The following is a 20,150-nucleotide window of genomic DNA, read 5'->3' as shown; positions in this document are numbered from 1 at the left end:
GTTTTTATCAGGAATGATTGTGTAGGGTCAAAGGGCTCAAGCAGGAATGTTTTAAGGGCTGAAGAATCCATTTTGTACGAGATAGAAGCTATGGTACATATTTAACAGTTAATAAACAGGAGGAAAGCTGCAAAGTGTAGCTGAATGAATAGCTATAGGGGCAGCCATCGATGGTATCTTTGGCACTGCTTCGAAAGCAAACCTGTGAAGTTTCACAATAAAGTGCAACTTGTATGGAAGATAAGATTTAGCAAGCAATTATGAGGTTTCGAATATTTCCATGATTTAGATAAGATTGTTGGTGATATAGATTAATGCCATTTTCTATTAACTTTTGAGTAGTCCAACAGAAAAAGCATTGGACACCAAACCTGTTTGGGTTTTTCAGTATTCACTAGCCTACTTCCTTTAGGATCTGGAAGATAAATATCTGCTTTACCAGCTCTAGCACCCATCAAACAAAGTCATCTAGCTAGCATAACAATGATGAGCAATGATTAAACATGGCAGTCTGACATCTGCATTGCAGAAAGAGGCTACATCATCAGTCTCTGCCGGTGTGGCTGCAAAGCCCGCAACCACCACAGCCTCTGCAGTCAAAACTACTGCCAGTACCCATTCTACATCCACTGAATCTACTAAAGCTGCCAGCTCAGTGACCAATGTAGGAGCTTCTACAGGAGCTAAAGTTAGTGGAGGAGTAACCACCACAACTGGAGCTTCTAAAGCAACCACCACTGCAGGATCTTCTAAAGTGACAACACAGGTAGCCTCCAATGTCTCTAGGGCTTATAAGATTGGTCAAAGTTTCCTTCTATTTCATCACCAACTTTTTTTACACTCTTCAACATTTCTTTATTACTTCATGTCTTCTTGTTCATACTGTTATCTCAGGGGTCTTCCTTTTCACGCTTTTGTAAGGCATTTAGGCATCCATATCATCTTGTAGATTTTCTCTGGGACTTTCCATACCACTTAAGCTGGATCTCTGTTGCCTGTTGGTTTGCTTGACGTTCTTTACTTCAGGTCTCTTGAACTCACATGGGATTTCCGGTTATTTCCTTGCAATTTCTCTTTGCACGTATGCCAGATGGGACAGTCTTCAATCCAGTCTTTTCCTGATATTTTTGAATGCTTATTTAGTGCATACCCGTTGTGTCAGCAGAACAAGTCCATGCATGACTTTGTAGGGCTAAAAATCTCTATGTGTTAGACTTCATGCCTGCATTTTGGATATAAGCCCCCCTGGCAAAGCTCCACCTGTGAGTGCTGGAGCAATGGGTGCAATAGGTGGAGCAGGAAAACCTACAGATCTGATTAAACCCACAGATACTTCCAAAGTACCGGTCTACAAAAGACAAGTGTTGTGTTTTGGAACCCACGTTGCTTCGAGGGACATGTCTGAGACTCATCACAATCTGGCACTTTACTTCTTGCTGAATGTCTGAATGCTGAACATATTTCTGCTTACTGATATTGTCTTTCTTCCTGAATGGGCAATGGGCTTTACATCATCTTTTCCATCATCCTTTTATAACATCACTGCCATATACTTTGGCCATAAGATCTTGTCTTGTTAAATAATGTATTGTGAATTGCATGGATTTTAGACCAGTGATTAATAGTTACACATATACTTCAAATAGAGCACCACAGTTTCATCGTCCAAGCCGGAACCATCTAAGGTGACCTCTACAGTAACAAAGCCCACGGCTACCACTGTTGTTTCTGCATCCACTGGCCAAAAGGTATTTTCTTCTGAATCAGGGATACACACAAAACAACTATTCATCTTCCACAGCAATCTTTTTTCAAACCAGCAACAGGAAGCCCCACATTCCAATAGACAGGACTTGCTAGGATGCTCTAATGTCATGGTACCAGATGGCACATTGTTTTGGATGCACAAAAGGAAAGTACACAATAATGAGGGGTGGTTTTAATGTTTTGGCTGAAGCATAGATAGATAGATAGATTGATAGATTGATAGATTGATAAATAGATCGATTATCCAAGAGGGAAATTCACAAAAGACGGAAATTCATAGCCTGTTTGTAGATGTTTCATAACATTAAATGTAATCGCGATTGGAAATTCCTACAAATGATCGTTCTTTCATAAATACAAACTTGTCAGTGTAAGAAAAGTGCTTTGGTACAAGTTGAATGAAACACTTTGGGGTGGCATTGCATGACCTTGTTGAGTGTTTTATTGCTTATTTCTTGGATGCCATTTAATTTTGGCTCCGAAATGAGCTCAGCCCCATAGCCACAACTAGCTACAGAGTTGTTCATTCATGTTCCTTTTTACTTAAAAGTCAACCCACAGCCAGTTTGCACAGAGAGAGTGGCATCAACTAGAAAATGCCAATGCATCAACTCAAAAGCAGTTTGACTTGTTCATGGGGTTTTATCATTTACAAACTAGTCTTCTGAGTGTCACAAAACATTTGGACTTTAATGTGAAAAAATGGTGCAAAGTTCTGCAAGACTCACATTCCCTTGATCCTCTGGTCTGCAGGTGAAGTCAGAGGTTTCTGCCAAGGCCAGCACTACGGTGAGTCAGCATTAGTTTTTTATTCCTGCAGTGCCTTAGCTGCATATCCTACAATTTAACAAGCATGCCAGTTTGCATGAGCAATGCTGTACTGCTGTATTTTATACGCAACACAGGCGCCTGATGTAGATCCTTTTGACACCTTGGCTGGCACTTTGCCATCTGCAAACCCTCCAAAAAGTCCTCAGTTCACTGGGCCTGAAGTTACAGAGGTATGAGTTTCGATCAACGCATGTGCGGATTATTTTTAACAGCATGAGTTTTGCCCTTTGTTACGGAATGTGCATTGTAACAGTGTCTTGCATGCCTTAGCCAAACCTAACCTCAGTAGTGGCACCACGTTGTGGAGACAGAGATGACACGCTTCCACCTGGATACAGGCTGAAAGACATGGTCAGTCTGACATGAGAAACTCAAATATTTGAGTTGCTACAGCTGATTTCTTTTATGCTAGTTCTGTTCCAACTGACTTTCTAGCTTTGGACAGCATTGCTTTGTTCAGTTTTCTTGCTTTTGTGTCATAAAATATTTAAAATTATTGATTTCAAATACAATGGACTTTGAATAAACTTGTTTGCTTCCACAAATTCTCACAGGAAAAGAAGATGCCTGCTGCACAACCTGAGAAGCCTAAGGAAGTTTCCAAGGTAAGCAAGTTGTACCTTCTACACATGCAGCAATATTGTTAGCAATGTCATAGTTGGGTTAAGAAAAGAGCATTATTATATCCCCTCATTAAGAAAGCTTTTAGAGATGAGAAAATTAGAACATTCCTGGTGATCGATCCAACAAATGGGTATGTAAGAGTGTGATATTAATAAATGAATATATAAATAAATAAAATGCGAGCGCTTCAATGTAATTTAGCATTCGGTTGAACCATTAAAATTTGCATTAACTCAACGTTATGGAGGCACTAATATCTTCAAAAAGTAGTTTGGCTTGAGGCCCTGAAAGGCAAACATATAATGTTACTTCCACATTGTTAAAGATAATACAGCATGATACCTAGCTGGCTTGGACCGATTGTTTGTTTTCACATGCACATTATTCTAAACAGCAGCATTTGCTTTATGTCAGCTGAATGTGCCTGTCCACCAAGTTTCCAAAACTAGCTACCATTTATTAATTCTACTAGCTATTGAGTTTCTTTCAGTCACGATGTTAGCCTGGCTAACTAGTTGAAAAAGTTCAGTAAAACGTAATTGTAAAGACAGTAATGTGAAGACAGTGTTCAAACAGAAAATAGCAAGTGTTTTATAAATGGTGTTGCTAATTAACAGGAAAATAGGCATAGCAAGCGAAGCTAGCTAATAATTGTAGATAAAAGTTGGTTAGTTGGATTGCTAGTTACATTTACCTCAGAAATTGTGGTGAACTTACTAAAATAAAACTCTTGTTTTGAATATGTCGCACTCGACAAGATCACGAAAAACAAAGCGTGCGGCCATTTTGAAACATTTAAAGATTTATAAGAAAATGTGTGGCAGAATTCCAATCTGTCTTATTATGATTTTTACAATTTCTATTTGCTGCACATCTGCAGCATATGGCTTCCTAATTTGTGTTTAATTCTCATACATGGCCTGATCTGCATTCACACTCATCACAAACTGCTCCCATGTTCATTACAGTACTTACACCCATGTCAAAACCACCGCCCTGACGTCATTATTAGTAATTAATACCCAGCCCAACCATCTCCCATTAAAGAAACACTCACTCGGCCAACTAGCTAACACTAGTTTCCAAAGCTAGCTTTGCAATACTACCTATGAAGTTTTTCCAGTCACAATGTTAGCCTAGCTAAATTTTTTATTAGGATGGAATGTAAGTAATGTAAAGACAGTGTTCAAACAGAAAATAGCAAATATTTTAAAGGTTGTAGAAACGGTGTTGCTAATCAACAGGAGAATAGGCCCTGAAAGTCAAGCTAGCTAATAATTGTAGATAACGGTTAGCTAGTTAGAATGTCTAGAGGCAGAATTTAAACAAATTGTTGTCACCAAAGTTTACCTCAGAAATGAAAAATCTACGTCTAAAAATTAACACTCATATTTGTAAATAATACTCAGCCCAACTATCTCATGAATGAAACACTCAAACAAAGTATATGTCTAGTGTATGCCCTTTTGTTTGCTTCCAATCCTTCATTGTTGTTGCTTGTAAATTAGAGAACTTTATTTCAAAGAAATGATGCAAGTTGTCGACTAACAGGAAGAAGTATAAAGGGTTATTGTTTTTCATTGTTTTTAAAGTTTTGCCTGTTTTTACACTCCAATGGCATTGGGTGTGTCTGCACTTTTTCAAAGACCTTTCAGTCTATTTTTGGGACTATAGCACCCTCTTCTGGTATTAAAGTCAAGATATTTTTGATTGGAATGTAGCCCACTTTGAGATGATGTTTTTTCTGCTTCATTTATTTATTCATGTATTTATTTATTTTATAGGTTCAGATTAGTTTTGATGACTTATTTAGAAAACCACAGCACTATTTACACCATACAAATATTAATATATTTATATATTAATACGAGAAAAAAAATGCAGAAAAACACCCAACATGTTGGGTAATAATTTGAGATTTACCTACAAATCTTTAAGGTGTCATTAAAGTTTTTTTCATTTACAAGATTACAAGATCATAAATAAATCCAATTGGACAGTAAAACATTTGAATATATATCTCTTAAATATGTTTAAACCTTTATTGGGCAGTTGCTAGCATTAGAACTACTCATGCAAAAAGAACAACATATAAACAAACAGTGTATTTTGAAAATTCCAACATTCCTTAGGAGAAAAAAGTGTTTCCACGTGTTCTGAACAAGAGTAGGAATTAAAAAAAAAGAAAGAATGCACAAGTCTTTAATTTTTTTCTGGATTTGGTGTGTAAAGTAATATATGAGAAAATGTGCATTTATATAAATGCTGTTAGAAAAGAAATCAACAGTTTTTGACCTATTAAAATTGAGAATGTGATAGTTGTGTGGTATAAGATATTAAAGTATTTATAAAGTATTTTTAAAGTATTTATTAATTTTTTTCTTTTTTTTCTTTTTTTCAAAACAGTATTTATGCTTATATTAATACATCTCTTCCTCTGTGTGTGTGTGTGTGTGTGTGTGTGTGTGTGTGTGTGTGTGTGTGTGTGTGTGTTCTCTCAAAGCCCCTAACATTGGATGAAGCTGTGGATTCACTCTCTGCTGGATTTGTATCATCATCCAAACCAGAAATAGTACGAGCACAGACACTGACTTATTTCTCCAGCTGTTGGAACTTGTTGAAGTTCTGTATAGAGGAATTTTCCTCACAGAAAAGGTTTCAAAGGGGCTTTTTTTCTCTTTAGTTTTATCTTGCACAAGTTCAATAGTGACTTCGAGTCAACACAGCAAAATTAGCCTTGCTGTCTGGGTAGGATGGATGTCCATACTGTGTTTTCCCTGACAATCACAGCAACCCAAGATGAACAGTGACGTCTGTGAACTAATGTATTATCAATCACCTTTTGTGATCCTCTACTCATTAAGAGATGGATGATCGAAAGACTTTTATTTTTTATTATTTTTTAAAAACTGGGTTCTCTATAGTGTCAACTTTTTCAAACACACCTGATCATCTCACGAAATATTGTAATTATAGTAATAATAATAGATTTAATACTGATTTCTTATTCGGTTTTTTTTTTTTTTTCTTTACACAGAAACATGAAACTGTGGCTGCTGTTCAAACCCAGAAAAGCCATGCCCCTGCTCCTCCATCTCAGAAAGTAAGCAGCTTCAGCATTTTCAGATCGGAATAATGAGGAATATTTTTGGACTACTGTTACTTTTTAAAAGCGCTCATCATTTGTGCGCCATTGTTGCTATGAAGTTTTGATGAAATTTCAGCATTTTAGAAGGTGTCAGTCCCTCGTCAGATTCTTCAAAAATATCTAAATACAGTGTCCTAAACATACCAGCCCTGATATTGCATAGCTTGGAATCGTAAGCTTGACGAATTAAAAAAAACAAGAATAAACAGCAATGTAAAAGATTCAGCCAAGAACAGTGAAGTCAGTCAGGCTTATCGACAGTATTATACTTACTTACATTTTTATGGATTGTTCTGTTCATCCTTATCCAGGAATGTTCATGACTTCTAGTACACTTGGCTGTGTTTTTGCTGATAACAGTATGCATGAGTATCTTTTTAATAAACCATTAGAGTTACTGTATATTAAAATAATAATGAAAATACATTTTTTTAGATTGATTAGATATTTTATTAAATCAGTCATAATAAAAAATTACACCAAAGTATTTATAATATCTTCTGTTTTTGAGTGTAAATCCAAAGCCTTAGTCCACTTTACATGCAATGGACCATCATTAAGTTTCAAAACTGTATGTCTAAAACAGAGGCCACCAACCGCAGATTGCAACCCAGTGACGGGCCATGACATAGTTGCTACCAGGTTCTCAGAACATCAATAGATTTACACAGTATTATTACACAGCTTTATCCAAATGTACTGTACATGCAGCATGACTTCATTTCACAACATTGGAGGAAGTGATTTTATCTCAATAGTTAAAACGTTGGACTTCTGATCAGAAGGTCATGAGTTCAAATCCCAGAACTGCCAAGTTGCCACTGCTGGGCCTTTGAGCAAAGCCCTTAACCCTCAACTGCTCAGATTTATAAATGAAATTTTTGCAACAGGTTCAACTAACATGAGTGTTAAACAAACATCCTTCAAATGTTTCTTTAGTGGAGGGTGGACGAGGTAAGAAGAGACCAAGCAATGGTGATAATTATGTATGACTGTTCTGAAGTGATATATATGGTCCATAGTATTTAAAAGGTTTTAGAGCTCTGGTCTGCAGTGTATATGGTGCAAGACTATCAATACCTGAGATGTTGTTATTTAATAACAGATAACTTTGTCTAAGTTCCTATGACAATTCATTTTACAGAAACAAGATGTTTCAGTACCTGCAAGTCTTTCTCCTGCTCCTCCTGCTGACAAGAAACCAAAGATAGAGAAGGTAAGGGCCAGGATATGTCAACATTACCTCACATTTAGAAATAATCTGCTGCTGCTGCTGTATTGCATGTACACTTATTACACCATCTCAAACAAAGTGACAATATCTGTTTAACATGGAATGATATGTTCTTTTATCAGCCCACAACTGCAGCCGCTCAGGATGTCAAACCCAAGAGTGAGGTAGGAGACAACATCAAATTCTGAATAAAAATGTAGTGTCTATGTGTGTCACATACATTTTATAAGGTTTGTTACAGTAAAGCTTGATGAAATTGTAAAATGTTCACCCAAATGAATACTTATAATTATTAGCTTGTTTCTATGACCTACAGCTAAGATGAGACGGAGACGGAGACAATTTAGTCTCATTAGTATGTATTCTTGGTATTATTAGTGATAGCTAAGTGTTTAAGATTGGTCTTCTGATTGAAAGATCTGGGCCTCAACCCTCAGCTGCTCAGTTGTGTAAATGAGACAAAGGATAAGTGTGTCTGCCAAATGACAAAATATAAATGTATTATAATAACATTTTGGTGAAACTCTATTTTGTCTGTTGTCAAATTGTTTGTTGTAAAAAAAGGTTTTACTTCTTGGCACATATATGAGAGAGCCTATTAGCACATATATGTCGGTATCTATATCTATATATCTATATATATCAGCCACATGAAGAAGTTTACTTTCAGATTATTCGTTTGATAAGCACAATACATGTACCTATATTCTAGCAGTAATAATTACTATTGTTTTATGTTCAGATGGTAATTGGCGAATTTTTTGATAATATAATGTTTGGAATGATCTTTAGTTTTTCCAATTTGCAATCTGTTAATATTAATAATTACAGAAAAATTGCTGAAACATATATATATACACACACAAAATATGAGGTGTGTGTGTGTGTGTGTGTGTGTGTGTGTGTGTGTGTGTGTGTGTGTTTTAAGTTAGAAACTAGGAATCAAAGCTAAATGGAAACTTAGCTTTGAATAAATGTGTTTTTTTGTTTTTTTGTTTTAATCCCAGGAAAAAAAGGTTTCTGTGGATAAGCCACAGCAAGTCCCCAAGGTAACGGCTCTTTTTCTCTTTTTTCCACTTTCCAGGTTAGTGTGTTTGCTATGGGAGACAATAATTCTCGACTAGAGATCATTTTTGCTGTGTTGCTTACCAACCATGTATGAGATTCTCTTTGTGTGTTAGCTAGCACTTTATTATTTTACATCCCACAGTCTAAAGAGAAGTGGAACAGGTTTCAAACTAAAAGCATTAGCATGTCTAAAGGGAATTAGCATTACCTTCACAGTAGTGAGCAAACACAAATATTAACAAATATCATAGAGTATAGCGATATAATGACTCTATACAAAAACTAAACTTGGCCACACTAAACACTGCTTTTGGTGGCACTTCTGAGGCAATTATTGTAATCTTAAACAACAACATCTAAATGGTTACACAAAAACACCACCTGGGCCTGATCTCAAATGAAATGTAAGTCCTTTATGCGTCCTTACAGCTGGATTTTTGAATTTTTTTTTTTAATGGCAGCTGTTCATAATTTTCAAGCATTAGGGGTGTGAACTTGTATCTATAATAATACGTAAGATTAATTGGTTTGCTGTTGTGGCAGAGGTGTGGACCTTCGAGTACAAGATCAGACCAGTATTCAAAAAGACACAGTACATTTGGACATTATGTAAAAAAAAAAGAAACACCCTTTCAAAATCAATGTAGGATACAAAGATCATCCACTTAATATTACAAAATGGGACGATTATTAAATACGATTATTTGCTGTAAAATCCTCTTGAGGAAACACGTGGTCCTATGAACACTTGATCTGAAGAATTGATGTGCTAATAAATTTCCTAGTTCTTAGGAGTTTTATATGATCGAGCCGAAAGCTTCAAGTAGAACATTTCAGTTTACAGAATTATTAAAAAGAGAAAGCAAGAAGGAGCGTTCTTGTTTTCTTGTCGTCGTGTGGAATGTCTGGCAGAGATCCTGAGTGCAAACACATCTCACCTGCTGCAAACCTGGACCAGCTGGTTTCTGATTCCACACACACACTCCACAGTATTTACTCAGAGACGTGATTAACTTGTATGTGCTTGTGTGCACACATTTATCCTGAAACCTAGTAGTTTTTAACTTTTGTAATTTTTTTTATGAGTGGATAAAAACGAAACTGGTCAAGCACACAGGAAGCCAATCAGTTCTTATAATATATTACAAGTATATAAATGTTGTATGTATCTTGTAGCTAATGACATGACAAAATGTCTCGCTGTATTACTGTAATTCCATCTGGCAACAATTTAGGGAAGACCCACATAAAGGAAGATGAACTGGGCGTGGCTGAATACTTTTGCTCATATAGTGTCTATGACATCACAAAATCTTGCTTTTGGTTGCTCAGAAGGTACTGATTCATTTTCTATAACAGCAGCTTTGATCGTAGATTCAGCTGCAAAGCTGGTTTGTGTGATTTTTCATAATTCTAACAAATATTAAGGAATTCAACTTCAAGGTTAAGTTTCTTAAAAAAGAACTTAAAATACAGTACTTGCATACGCAATCAAAATCTCGAAAAATATCTATATTATAAATGTAAGAAATATCTGTCATGAACGGTGATCCGGTTCATAGTTTAGAGCATAGCAACTATAGGTATTGTAAAATGATCATAGTGACCATAAATATCGAATAATACAATTTTAATAAAACATCAGTAGACTGTAGACATTTGCTCATAAACAGATTCTCTAGACACTCTGATTGCATCAGTTCTACGGAACATGTTATTGGCACACACTGTGTTTTAATGTCATTATATAGTATGCAGGAATGGAATCAAGACTAAATTAACTTAATTAACTCAAAACTTTACCAGCTTTCCTCTCTCCAAACACTGACCACTTTTATATGGAAAAAGTGTTTTTATTCGAGACATTTGTGTCACCAGGGAAACCAAAGTTTTGTTTCGGAAATAAACTTTAATGTGGCTCAGGAATGCCCTACACACACCTACACAGACACTTTAATTATCAGAATCTAACCTGTTGAGTCAGACCTCTCTCTCTCACACACACACACACACACACACACACACACACACACACACACACACACACACCTATAGTGACTGTTAAGTATCCATTATAGCAGCCTGTAATGATATACTCTTTGTATAGTGTTCAGTAGGGTGTGTATTCATGTATCGTCCGGTCCTTTAAACTAAACCTGGACTCAAAAACTCCTCCACAAACACTTATGTTTTGAAGAAGAGGTTTTTTTTTAGGATCAACACTAACAATAGAGCTACATACAAGGTTTATGCGCTGTGAATGCTCTCATTCTAATACATTATTGTTTCTGTCGTTCGAAAAAAAACGGGTCCGCGTTCAGATGATTTTGGAAATCAACAAAATTGTTTCTTGAGATTATGAACAGCTTCATATGAACAATTTTCAAAAGATCCATGTAGCTGTAAGTTGATTGAGTACATGCCTTCAGAGAAAAACAGGATAAATAGTGAGGCGAACAGTCACTCAGCATCTGAATCATGATCTCATTCAGGCCATATTACAGTAATTACATTTTCCAAATCCCAGTCTAATCATTTCGATTTGGCTACACTGCAGTCAATCATTCATTGCTGGTAAATGTTGATCCTCCTTGTGTCTCTTCAGGCGGACTCCATGTCTCTGGATGCTCTCGATGCCCTAGGTGACATGTTACCTGAAGCGAAACCAGTTCCCGAGTCCCCAAAACTGAGACCAGACCAAATTGTTGATGTAATGACTGTAAAGTTTTATATATTTATATACCTTACATACATATCTGCACTTGTCAATTTGCACAGTTGCTACTATTTGCACTTCTGGTAGATGCTAAACTGCATTTTGTTGCTGTGTACCTGTACTATGCAATGACAATAAAGTTGTATATATCTATCTTCAGGAGAAGAAGCTGGTGTCAGAGAAAGGTGTGCGTGTGGGTGAGAGAGACGACACACTGCCACCGGAGTACAGGTTCAAGGAGGACAAGGACAAGAAGCCGGCTCCTCCACCAAAACAGGTAATTTAGTTTGTGTCTAAGGTTTTATTCATGCAGGTCAGTGGAAAAATAAACAGGAGAAAATGGCAAGGCATTTGGATGTATTGTAAAATTAAAAAAGGAAAAAATATTTACAGTTGTCTGACTGTTGTTTCAGCAGGTCTAATTTCAAATGATTAGGATTTATAATTTGATATCTGTATATAATGCTCAAAATGTCAGATTTTTCTGTTACATTCAGCACATGCTGGATCCAAGTTTCTATATATACAACTCTAGTCTAGTCTAATCTAGTCTTCATTCTGTATATTATATTCATATTTTGTACAGACTATTAAAGAACATTAAAATTGCTCTTATTTTTTTAATCAAGTCTTTAAAACCTTTCACTTGATTCACTGTATTTTTTATTGGATGTTCCTGAATATGACTAAAATATATCTATATATAAATCTCATTGGAAATGGTGTCTATATATTATAGATGAGGTTCTGGGTTTTGTCACAGTGTTTGAAACTAATATTCTCATCACCAATCAATGAATACTGAGGTACTTGGTGTATATGTTGTTCTCACCAGCCCTCAATGGACACCACCCAAGCTCTGGATCTTCTGTCTGGTGATTTCACTGATGCCACTGTAGCTCCTGCTGTCCACACCCCTGTTCCTCCTAAAGCCCAAGCTAAGAAGGTATGAAAATCAGCACAGATCTATAAAAATTTATCTCAAACAACAGTTTCCATCTAAAGATAAATAATTTCGATTAAAAGCATTAAAGCAGTTGCCATTAAGATCAAACATGGAACAGTGTCTCATTCTTAAAATAATGTCTACTGTGTCATGTCTTTTTCTGGGTTCTTACAGCCCCAATTAGAGGATCTTTCAGCCCTTGATGCTTTGGAAGGGGATTTTGTGGCTCCTACTCAAGCCAAAAAGGTATTTCACATTGCTGTAAGTGTACTGAAGTTACAGTTGTGTTGTCATGACCAGCTTGTAGTCATATTTTGTTGTTTGTCTACAGGTCTCTTCTGGAGTACTTCCTGTCCCAACACCAGCCACTAAAAGCACTACATCCCCCTCTAACCAGGTATTGCCGAAACTACACTTCATATGTATTTATTTATTTAAGTATGATTAATGGTTAAGCTCAATGGGAACAAAATGAGTGAAAATTCAGCATTACACTGCCCTCTACAGGTGAAATGTAGCATTGACATTTCTCCACTATTCTTTTCTCTTTCCTTAATTCTTCCATAAATGTATTTTTCCACACCTGTAAATGACCTTAAACAATAAGAAATCAATCACTGCATGCTCACCTAGCTGAGTTATTTAGTTAATGTTTATAATACTTCTCTAGGTAAATAGGTTAGCTAATGTGTGCTAATAAAGGTGTCAAAAAAGTTGCTATCCATTTGTTTATGTGGTGTTACAAAAAAAAAAAAACTTAAACATGAACAATTATATGTATGACTACTTCAACTAATTAAAATGATCATTTCTATAATAGTAGCTTCTCAGTGCCAATTTTAATTGACCAGCATTGTCTTTTCTTCTCTGTCCATATATCCACTTCAGTTTCCTTTAGCTCTACAATAAAAAATTAAAAAGAATGATTTTCTGTGTCCCTCAGGCAGACTCAGGCATGTCTCTGGAGGCCCTCGATGCCCTCGGAGAAACACTTCCTGAAGCAAAACCAGTTCCCGAATCCCCAAAACTTAGACCTGATCAAATTGTTAAAGTACTAAACATATTATTTATTTAAAATGCATGGAAATAAATTTTACCCTGCACATTCATGTACAGAAAGATCCACCAATGTTTATTCATGGGTTTGTTCAGGAGGCTAATCTAACCTCGGAGAAAGGTGTACGTGTGGGTGAAAGAGACGACACACTCCCTCCGGATTACAGATTCCCGAAGGACGACAAGAAAACACAGCCTCCACCCCCAAAGAAAGAGGTAGTGCATCATTCCAGACTTCTGTACATAAGTGTCTAATGTGTGAGCAGTGATAGAGATTGTATAAGAGGATGTTATATCTTTTTTCAGCCCTCACTGGACCCTGCTGATGCTCTGGATATTCTTTCCGGAGATTTCTCCTGCTCAGCAGCAGCAGCACCTGTAGTCCAGACCTCTGTTTCTAAATCGACTCCTCGAACAGATGTGAGTCACATTATTACATCTGGAAATTATGAACTGTTTGTGTGCTACAGGAAGATAAATTAACAACTTCTGACCAATCTGATTCAAGATTTTAACAAAAGTGTGGTATAAGTAAGGAAGAAAACTCTGTTCTCCACAGGAAAGTCTTCATGATGGAGGACTTTTCGTTTTTCTGTTTCTCTGTGGCCCTTATAGTAACATATAATTAAAAAAACTGAATGTTTGTTGTTTGTTTAATGGATAGAAGGTTGTTTTGTGGGTGTTTTACACTTATTCATTCATTAGTTATTTACGAATCGCAATCGCTGATCAATCGCTTCAATGAACTTCAGGACATGCTGAAAATATTACCTTAGAGTGGTAACAGTGACTCTGCGTCACTCTGGACTGAACTTCACCAACACATTGAGTTTGAAGTTTTTCCCCCATATTATCGATTCTGTCCTTTTTTCATTAGCGGACTTTGCGTACACCTTCTGACCAATCAGAGGTTGACAATCTGGCAAACGACAAACAAGATTTGTTCTTTCAGTGATTGATATTGATATTGATGAAATGGTTAAAATTTGAGAGATTTTCTAAACAAATCTCTATATAAACTCTGTTAGAATCATGTGCTATAATGGTGGCATTTATTATTTATAGCTTGCATTAAAACTAAAGAGGTGTATTGAGAAAGAAATCCAATTACTGATTGTATAGAGACCCAGTGACTGTTCAGTTTTTTTTATTATTATCTTGCATCTATTCATATAAATATTTGTATGTATGAATAAATTTAAAAAAAATCAAACGGTGATCTTTATATTGTTTAATACATTTGCAATACAGCATGATGTCACCTGAATGAAATAGCAAAATTATTCTGAGGTAAAAAATCCTCAAATAATAACTGAGCCTTTTTTCTTTCATCAGAGCTCAGCAGACTTTGCTCTCGAGGAACTTGCTGGTGATTTTGTGGCTCCTACTAGTGCATCCAAAGTCTGTTCTTCTGCTGCTTCTGCTCCCACTTCAACTGACAAACAGGTAAATTGTGTTTTAAGCACGTTTATGTTGTCTGAACCTGCAGCATCAGCACTCTCAGGCACTGCAGTGGATGTTTGTGCAGTGTCTGAGTTAATATGATAATGGAAAATTACTGAAAAGATTTATTATTCTGCTTACTTACACAACCCCAATTCAAAAAATGGGTTGAGACTCTGTCAAATTTTAATATAAACGGAATGCAATGATTTGCAAATCTCATAATTCCATATTTTATTCACACTAGAAGATATAAAACATATCAAATGTTTAAATGGAGGAAATGTACCATTTAAAGGTAAATTTGACCATCTGGCTTGGTATCAGCTCTCAGTTCAAAAAGCAGCATCTCCAAAGTTATGGGAGCGCATTAGTGCCTGTGGAATGGGCAGCGTGCACATTTGGAAAGGCTTCATCAATGCTGAACGGTGTATATACAGGTTTAAGAGCAACAAATGCTTCCATCCAGAAAGCGTCATTTTCAGGAGAGGCCTCGCTTTTATGAGCAAGACTATGCAAACTGCAGAATGCATCTATTACACTAGCATGAGTTCGTAGTAGAGGAGAGCCGTGTGCTGAACTGTCCTGCATGCAATTTGAAACCTCATCATGAAACGAAAAATACAACAAAGGCAACTCAGAACTGTTGAACAGCTAGAATCCTATATCAGACACATATTTCACTCGCAAAACATCAGCAACTGGTCTCCTCAGTTCCCAGATGATATGGACAGAAGATGTGAAGCCACATAATGGTAATCACGACTCCGTCCCAACTTTTTTGAGACCTGTTTCAACCATCAAATTCAAAATGGCCGCTTTTTTCTTTTAAATGGCATCAGTTTAAACATTATTTTTTTTTTTTATACTGTGAATGTGAGATTTTCAAATCATTGCATTCTGGTTTTATTTGCATTTCACATTGTCTCAACGTTTTTGGAATTGTGGTTGAAACGTTTCAGTGCCACTTTAGGTTAATAAACAGCTTGCAGTTTTGTTTTCTGCTTTTATATCCACCTCAGTTTTCAGCTTTACATTGAAAAAAATGTATGTTTTCCTCAGCCTGACTCAGGCATGTCTCTGGAGGCCCTTGACGCTCTTGGAGAAACACTTCCCGAAGCAAAACAGGTTCCCGAGTCCCCAAAACTCAGACCTGATCAAATTGTCAAAGTACTGAACATCTCAATATTTATATAAAATGCATGGAAATTAATTTTAACCTGCACATTCATGTAAAAGATTCACTAATGTTTATGCATGGGTTTGTCCAGGAGGCTAATGTAACCTCGGAGAAAGGTGTATTTGTGGGTGAGAGAGACGACACACTTCCTCCGGATTACAGATTCCCGAAGGACGACAACAAAACACAGCCTCCACCCCCAAAGAAAGAGGTAGTGCATCATTCCAGTCTCCTGAACCTAAAATGTAGTGTATGAGCAGTGATAGAAGTTAAGATGAGGTTGAGATGTTGTATCTTTTTACAGCCCTCACTGGACCCTGCTGATGCTCTGGATATTCTTTCCGGAGATTTCTCCTGCTCGGTGGCGGCACCAGTAGTCCAAACTCCTGCTCAGAGCTCAGCAGATTTTGATCTCGAAGAACTTGCGGGTGATTTTGTGGCTCCCAAGACTGCATCTAAAGTCTGTTCTGCTGCTTCTGCTCCTGCTGTGGACAGACAGGTGAATTTCTCTCTCTTTCTCTCTTTTTTCTCAAACACTCAGTGTTCATATAGTTGCATCCATTCACTGTAGAATTATGCTGTCTATTTCTAGCTGTCAGAAGGCACCGCATCGGCAATGGACGCGCTCTCAGATACTCTGAAGGACATCAGTCCAGCGCCTGAACCCGCACCAGTACCTCTTAAAGATATCGTTAAGGTAAAATAGGAATATCAATATGGAGTTTTTGCAGCTGTAGAAGTTTAGTTGGTGTTTGATTGGTGGCATGTCGTCTCCATGTGATCTCAGGAGAAGAAGGTGGTGGAGGAGAGGGTGCATAAGACTGGTGAGAGGGACGACTCATTACCCCCTGAGTATCGACCCACAGAGGCAGATATCAAGGTACTGAGCCTTCACTAATCACATTATAATATAAAATGCTATGGGTGCGAATTATCCTTCATTTCTTTTATTATTGGTTTTATTCAAGGCTGCAGCAGAAGCCAAAGCCAAAGCAGCATCTGCAGCTAAGCAGGTAATTTATTATTTACAGTTTCAGTAACTTTGACAGTAACTTTTCACTTTTCTACTAGAAATCTGGTCTTGGATTATTGTTGATGAAAGATATGTCTTATTTCTCTGATAGTATTCTTAATAATTTATAGCTATGTAAGAATTGTTTTGCACATTTATTAGAAAAAAAAAAATTTTTTTTAATTTGGTTAGAAATTTATCTACAAAAAAAGGTGAAATGTTGAATAAAAGAAATGTCCTTTATCCTGGAACACATGTAGAAAAAAAAATTCATAAAAACATAAAGAATAAAAACGGGGAAAAAAATTAACAAAAAGGATTCATCATCAGGACCGTTTCTAAGCTTTTTGTCACCCTAGGCAAAATTCCTGTTGCCCCCCCAATGGCTCCGCCCATCTACCACAAAGCTCCACCCCCACACCAAACAAATAATTTACAACCTTTCATCAAAAAGGTTAAACACATTTTGATAATCATTGCAAAATTGCCCGAATTCACGTATGTAAACATATACTGTATATTAAAGTTAATCAGAAAAACAGGTAAATTATTTAAATGGGCGACGGGGTGGCCAGCAGGGGGCCGCACCTCCCTAAAGGTGACTGTGGCAAGAAAACTCCCCAAGGAAGAAACCTTGAAGAAACCCCCATCCTCATCTGGGTGGCACCATTCATTACAGTTCTATCATTTTTAAGGTGTTCATTGACTGGCGAATTAAATGTAACCTGCAGTCCTGAGCTGTTGTAGTCGACTGTTGATATTAATCACAGTCCAAATCCATTCTCAAAGTTCTTGAGTTACTCAGAAATTTGAATGGATCTTCACTTGGAACCATTCTCATCTGGAGACAGTGGTTTCCAATTGGAGAGAACTATATCCAGAGGTTGGGTGTTGGGATGAATCGGGGAGATTCGAAGAGAGGATATGGACTGGAACACTGGTCGCTGGTACCTCAGGAGCATGTTGCTGTAACTCGACACCGAGAGGGAAAGAGAGAAATAAGGATTGCTAACAGTCCATCTGTTTAAAGACTTTCTATATGTTAATGTGCTGAAAAATATTTATATGTACACAAGTAAATATCCTCCTGTTTTGTTCTCACAGAACTCACTGGATGACGCCCAAGCCCTTGACCTTCTGTCCGGTGACTTTGTTTCCGGTCCCGTGACTCCACCCACCGTTCAGTGTCAGGCTTCTCCTGTAAAGACATCCTCCAGCCAGAAGGTACTGAACCTCAATACAAACCAACATTTAATTTGTGTCTGTTTACACTCATTAATGCCTGATTTAATTTCACCACATTTAATGCTCACCTATCAGGAGTCAGGTCCAGTTTTGGATAAATTGGCAGCCACACTGCTCCCAGAAGATTTCCCTCACACCAAACCAAGTGACAGCAAACCAAAGGTGTGGTTATGTTTACCAGATATGTCGTGCATGGGGGATTTTTTTTTTTTCTTTTAGAATGAACCTTTCGTCGCATCTGTATAAACTCTTCCACACAGACCCATTGAGTTCATACTAGTTTATTTAGGGGACTTTGTCTGGTTTCAGGGTAAAGGTGGAAAGTCAAAAAAATCTGCATCAAAGGTAGGTTATGACTCCACCTGAGCACAATCGCAGTGCTGAACGCAGGTCTAATATCACACGCTGTTTCTTTTCTTTCTTTTTCTTTTTTTATATTTGTTCTCACTGCAAATAATTGCATGAATATTATGCATGAAAATTCATGCTTTGCTGGTTCTTCACATCAGCTGCACTTCATTCATAGCGAATTTCTCTTTTTTTTTTTTTTTTTTAGAATTGCTTCATACTAGACTGTGAGATAGAAATCTTAAATATCACACAGCAACTATAGGCGAAGATGTGAATAAAAAAAGTTGTTACATCTGCACTATATGATGGGTGTTAATTTTATTTATCGATTAAGATTTGAATACAGAATAAGATATCTTTGTGTGTGAGCATTCTGGACCATCCACCTAGGTAGTATGTTCCTACAAAGCATTTAGTTAAAGGTGTAGTTTGTTTCTATCAGTGGAGTTAAAGGTGGGATCAGTTATTTCTAAATTCAAATATTATTTGTGACTGAAATATTATATGGCACTTAAATGAATGGCACATAAATCAAGACAAGTCAAGCAGGATTGTTTTGTACTTATATACGGTTCTGTACACAGTGAAACGAAACAACGTTCCTCCAGGACCAAGGTGCTGCATAAGACATTATAAATAAATAGCACATCTGTAGTAGCTCAAATTCAAATTTTATTTAAATTTATTTAAATTTTATTTTACTCAGTGGTTAAGACTCTGGGTTATTGATCGGAAGTTTGGGGGTTCAAGCTCCAGTATCGCCAAGTTGGCACTCTTGTGGCCCTTAAGCAAGGCCCTTAAGCCTCTGTTCTTCAGTGGCACTGTCCCATGGTTGACCATGCTCTCTGAACCCAGCTTCCTAACATTGCTGGGATATGTGAAGGAGATTTTTCTTTGTGCTGTAAAGTACATGTGACGAGTATGAGGCACCTTTCTTTCTATTCAATGATGGGGCAAATAAAATGTTTATATACAAATAAAAAGTAATGTATGAATAAAAGTTCTCTGCAAACAATGTGCACCACCAACGTCCAACCAATCAGGACACGGATTTGCCTTTTTTTGGTTGTGTTGCTTTAGAGCTAAACTCAAAGGCATATAATTCAGCTAGATACATTGTGAGGCCATAATTATGTTTTATACACTATCATATATATTTTGCTCTTCATCTGAATGTGCATTATTTTATACACTGCACTGCTGCCATAGGACACAATTTTGGCTGTTTGTATCATTGCATGAATGAGAAGGTGTACATGTGTTCCTCTTAAAGCTCTCACCGAGTATATATTTAATATACTGTAGATTCATTGATTTCTGTTTTGTCTTTCATAGAAACCCGCAGCAGCAGCAGCAGCAGCAGCAGCAGTCCCGGAAACCCTCCCAGGCAAGCCGAGCAGAGACGTAGTGTCCTCATCCCCTGCAAAGAAAGGCGGGAAGAGCTAGATCTCACCTACTAGTAAGCTGTGGGGGCAAAAAGAAATCTAAAATAACTACATAATAATCAACTGCATATGAAACCACATTAA

General features: G+C 36.9%; 1 protein-coding gene across 17 annotated transcripts in view; it reads left to right on the top strand.

Annotated features, from left to right (window-relative positions):
* The window catches only part of cast (calpastatin), a 49,002-nt gene that overhangs the window by 27,592 nt on the left and 1,260 nt on the right, over positions 1-20,150 (top strand). For 4 of the 17 annotated variants that reach the window (XM_046867036.1, XM_046867038.1, XM_046867035.1 and 1 more), the window contains exons 3-32: positions 530-766; positions 1,647-1,748; positions 2,521-2,556; positions 2,673-2,768; positions 2,869-2,949; positions 3,153-3,203; positions 5,726-5,794; positions 6,260-6,325; positions 7,515-7,586; positions 7,727-7,768; positions 8,612-8,653; positions 11,278-11,382; positions 11,549-11,665; positions 12,224-12,334; positions 12,509-12,580; positions 12,666-12,731; positions 13,278-13,385; positions 13,487-13,606; positions 13,697-13,810; positions 14,726-14,836; positions 15,896-16,003; positions 16,105-16,224; positions 16,318-16,512; positions 16,606-16,710; positions 16,801-16,893; positions 16,982-17,026; positions 18,130-18,249; positions 18,346-18,432; positions 18,580-18,615; positions 19,957-20,080. In XM_046867036.1, coding sequence (XP_046722992.1) covers positions 530-766; positions 1,647-1,748; positions 2,521-2,556; positions 2,673-2,768; positions 2,869-2,949; positions 3,153-3,203; positions 5,726-5,794; positions 6,260-6,325; positions 7,515-7,586; positions 7,727-7,768; positions 8,612-8,653; positions 11,278-11,382; positions 11,549-11,665; positions 12,224-12,334; positions 12,509-12,580; positions 12,666-12,731; positions 13,278-13,385; positions 13,487-13,606; positions 13,697-13,810; positions 14,726-14,836; positions 15,896-16,003; positions 16,105-16,224; positions 16,318-16,512; positions 16,606-16,710; positions 16,801-16,893; positions 16,982-17,026; positions 18,130-18,249; positions 18,346-18,432; positions 18,580-18,615; positions 19,957-20,067 — 2,838 coding nt within the window. In that variant the 3' untranslated portion in view covers positions 20,068-20,080. The remainder of the gene's footprint in view (positions 1-529; positions 767-1,646; positions 1,749-2,520; positions 2,557-2,672; positions 2,769-2,868; positions 2,950-3,152; positions 3,204-5,725; positions 5,795-6,259; positions 6,326-7,514; positions 7,587-7,726; positions 7,769-8,611; positions 8,654-11,277; positions 11,383-11,548; positions 11,666-12,223; positions 12,335-12,508; positions 12,581-12,665; positions 12,732-13,277; positions 13,386-13,486; positions 13,607-13,696; positions 13,811-14,725; positions 14,837-15,895; positions 16,004-16,104; positions 16,225-16,317; positions 16,513-16,605; positions 16,711-16,800; positions 16,894-16,981; positions 17,027-18,129; positions 18,250-18,345; positions 18,433-18,579; positions 18,616-19,956; positions 20,081-20,150) is intronic. The other 13 variants (XM_046867044.1, XM_046867045.1, XM_046867043.1 and 10 more) reach the window with 7 other exon arrangements.

This window comes from Silurus meridionalis, chromosome 15 (assembly GCF_014805685.1).
Source record: "Silurus meridionalis isolate SWU-2019-XX chromosome 15, ASM1480568v1, whole genome shotgun sequence".
Taxonomy (NCBI): domain Eukaryota; kingdom Metazoa; phylum Chordata; class Actinopteri; order Siluriformes; family Siluridae; genus Silurus; species Silurus meridionalis.
This window is presented reverse-complemented; position numbering and strand designations above follow the sequence as displayed.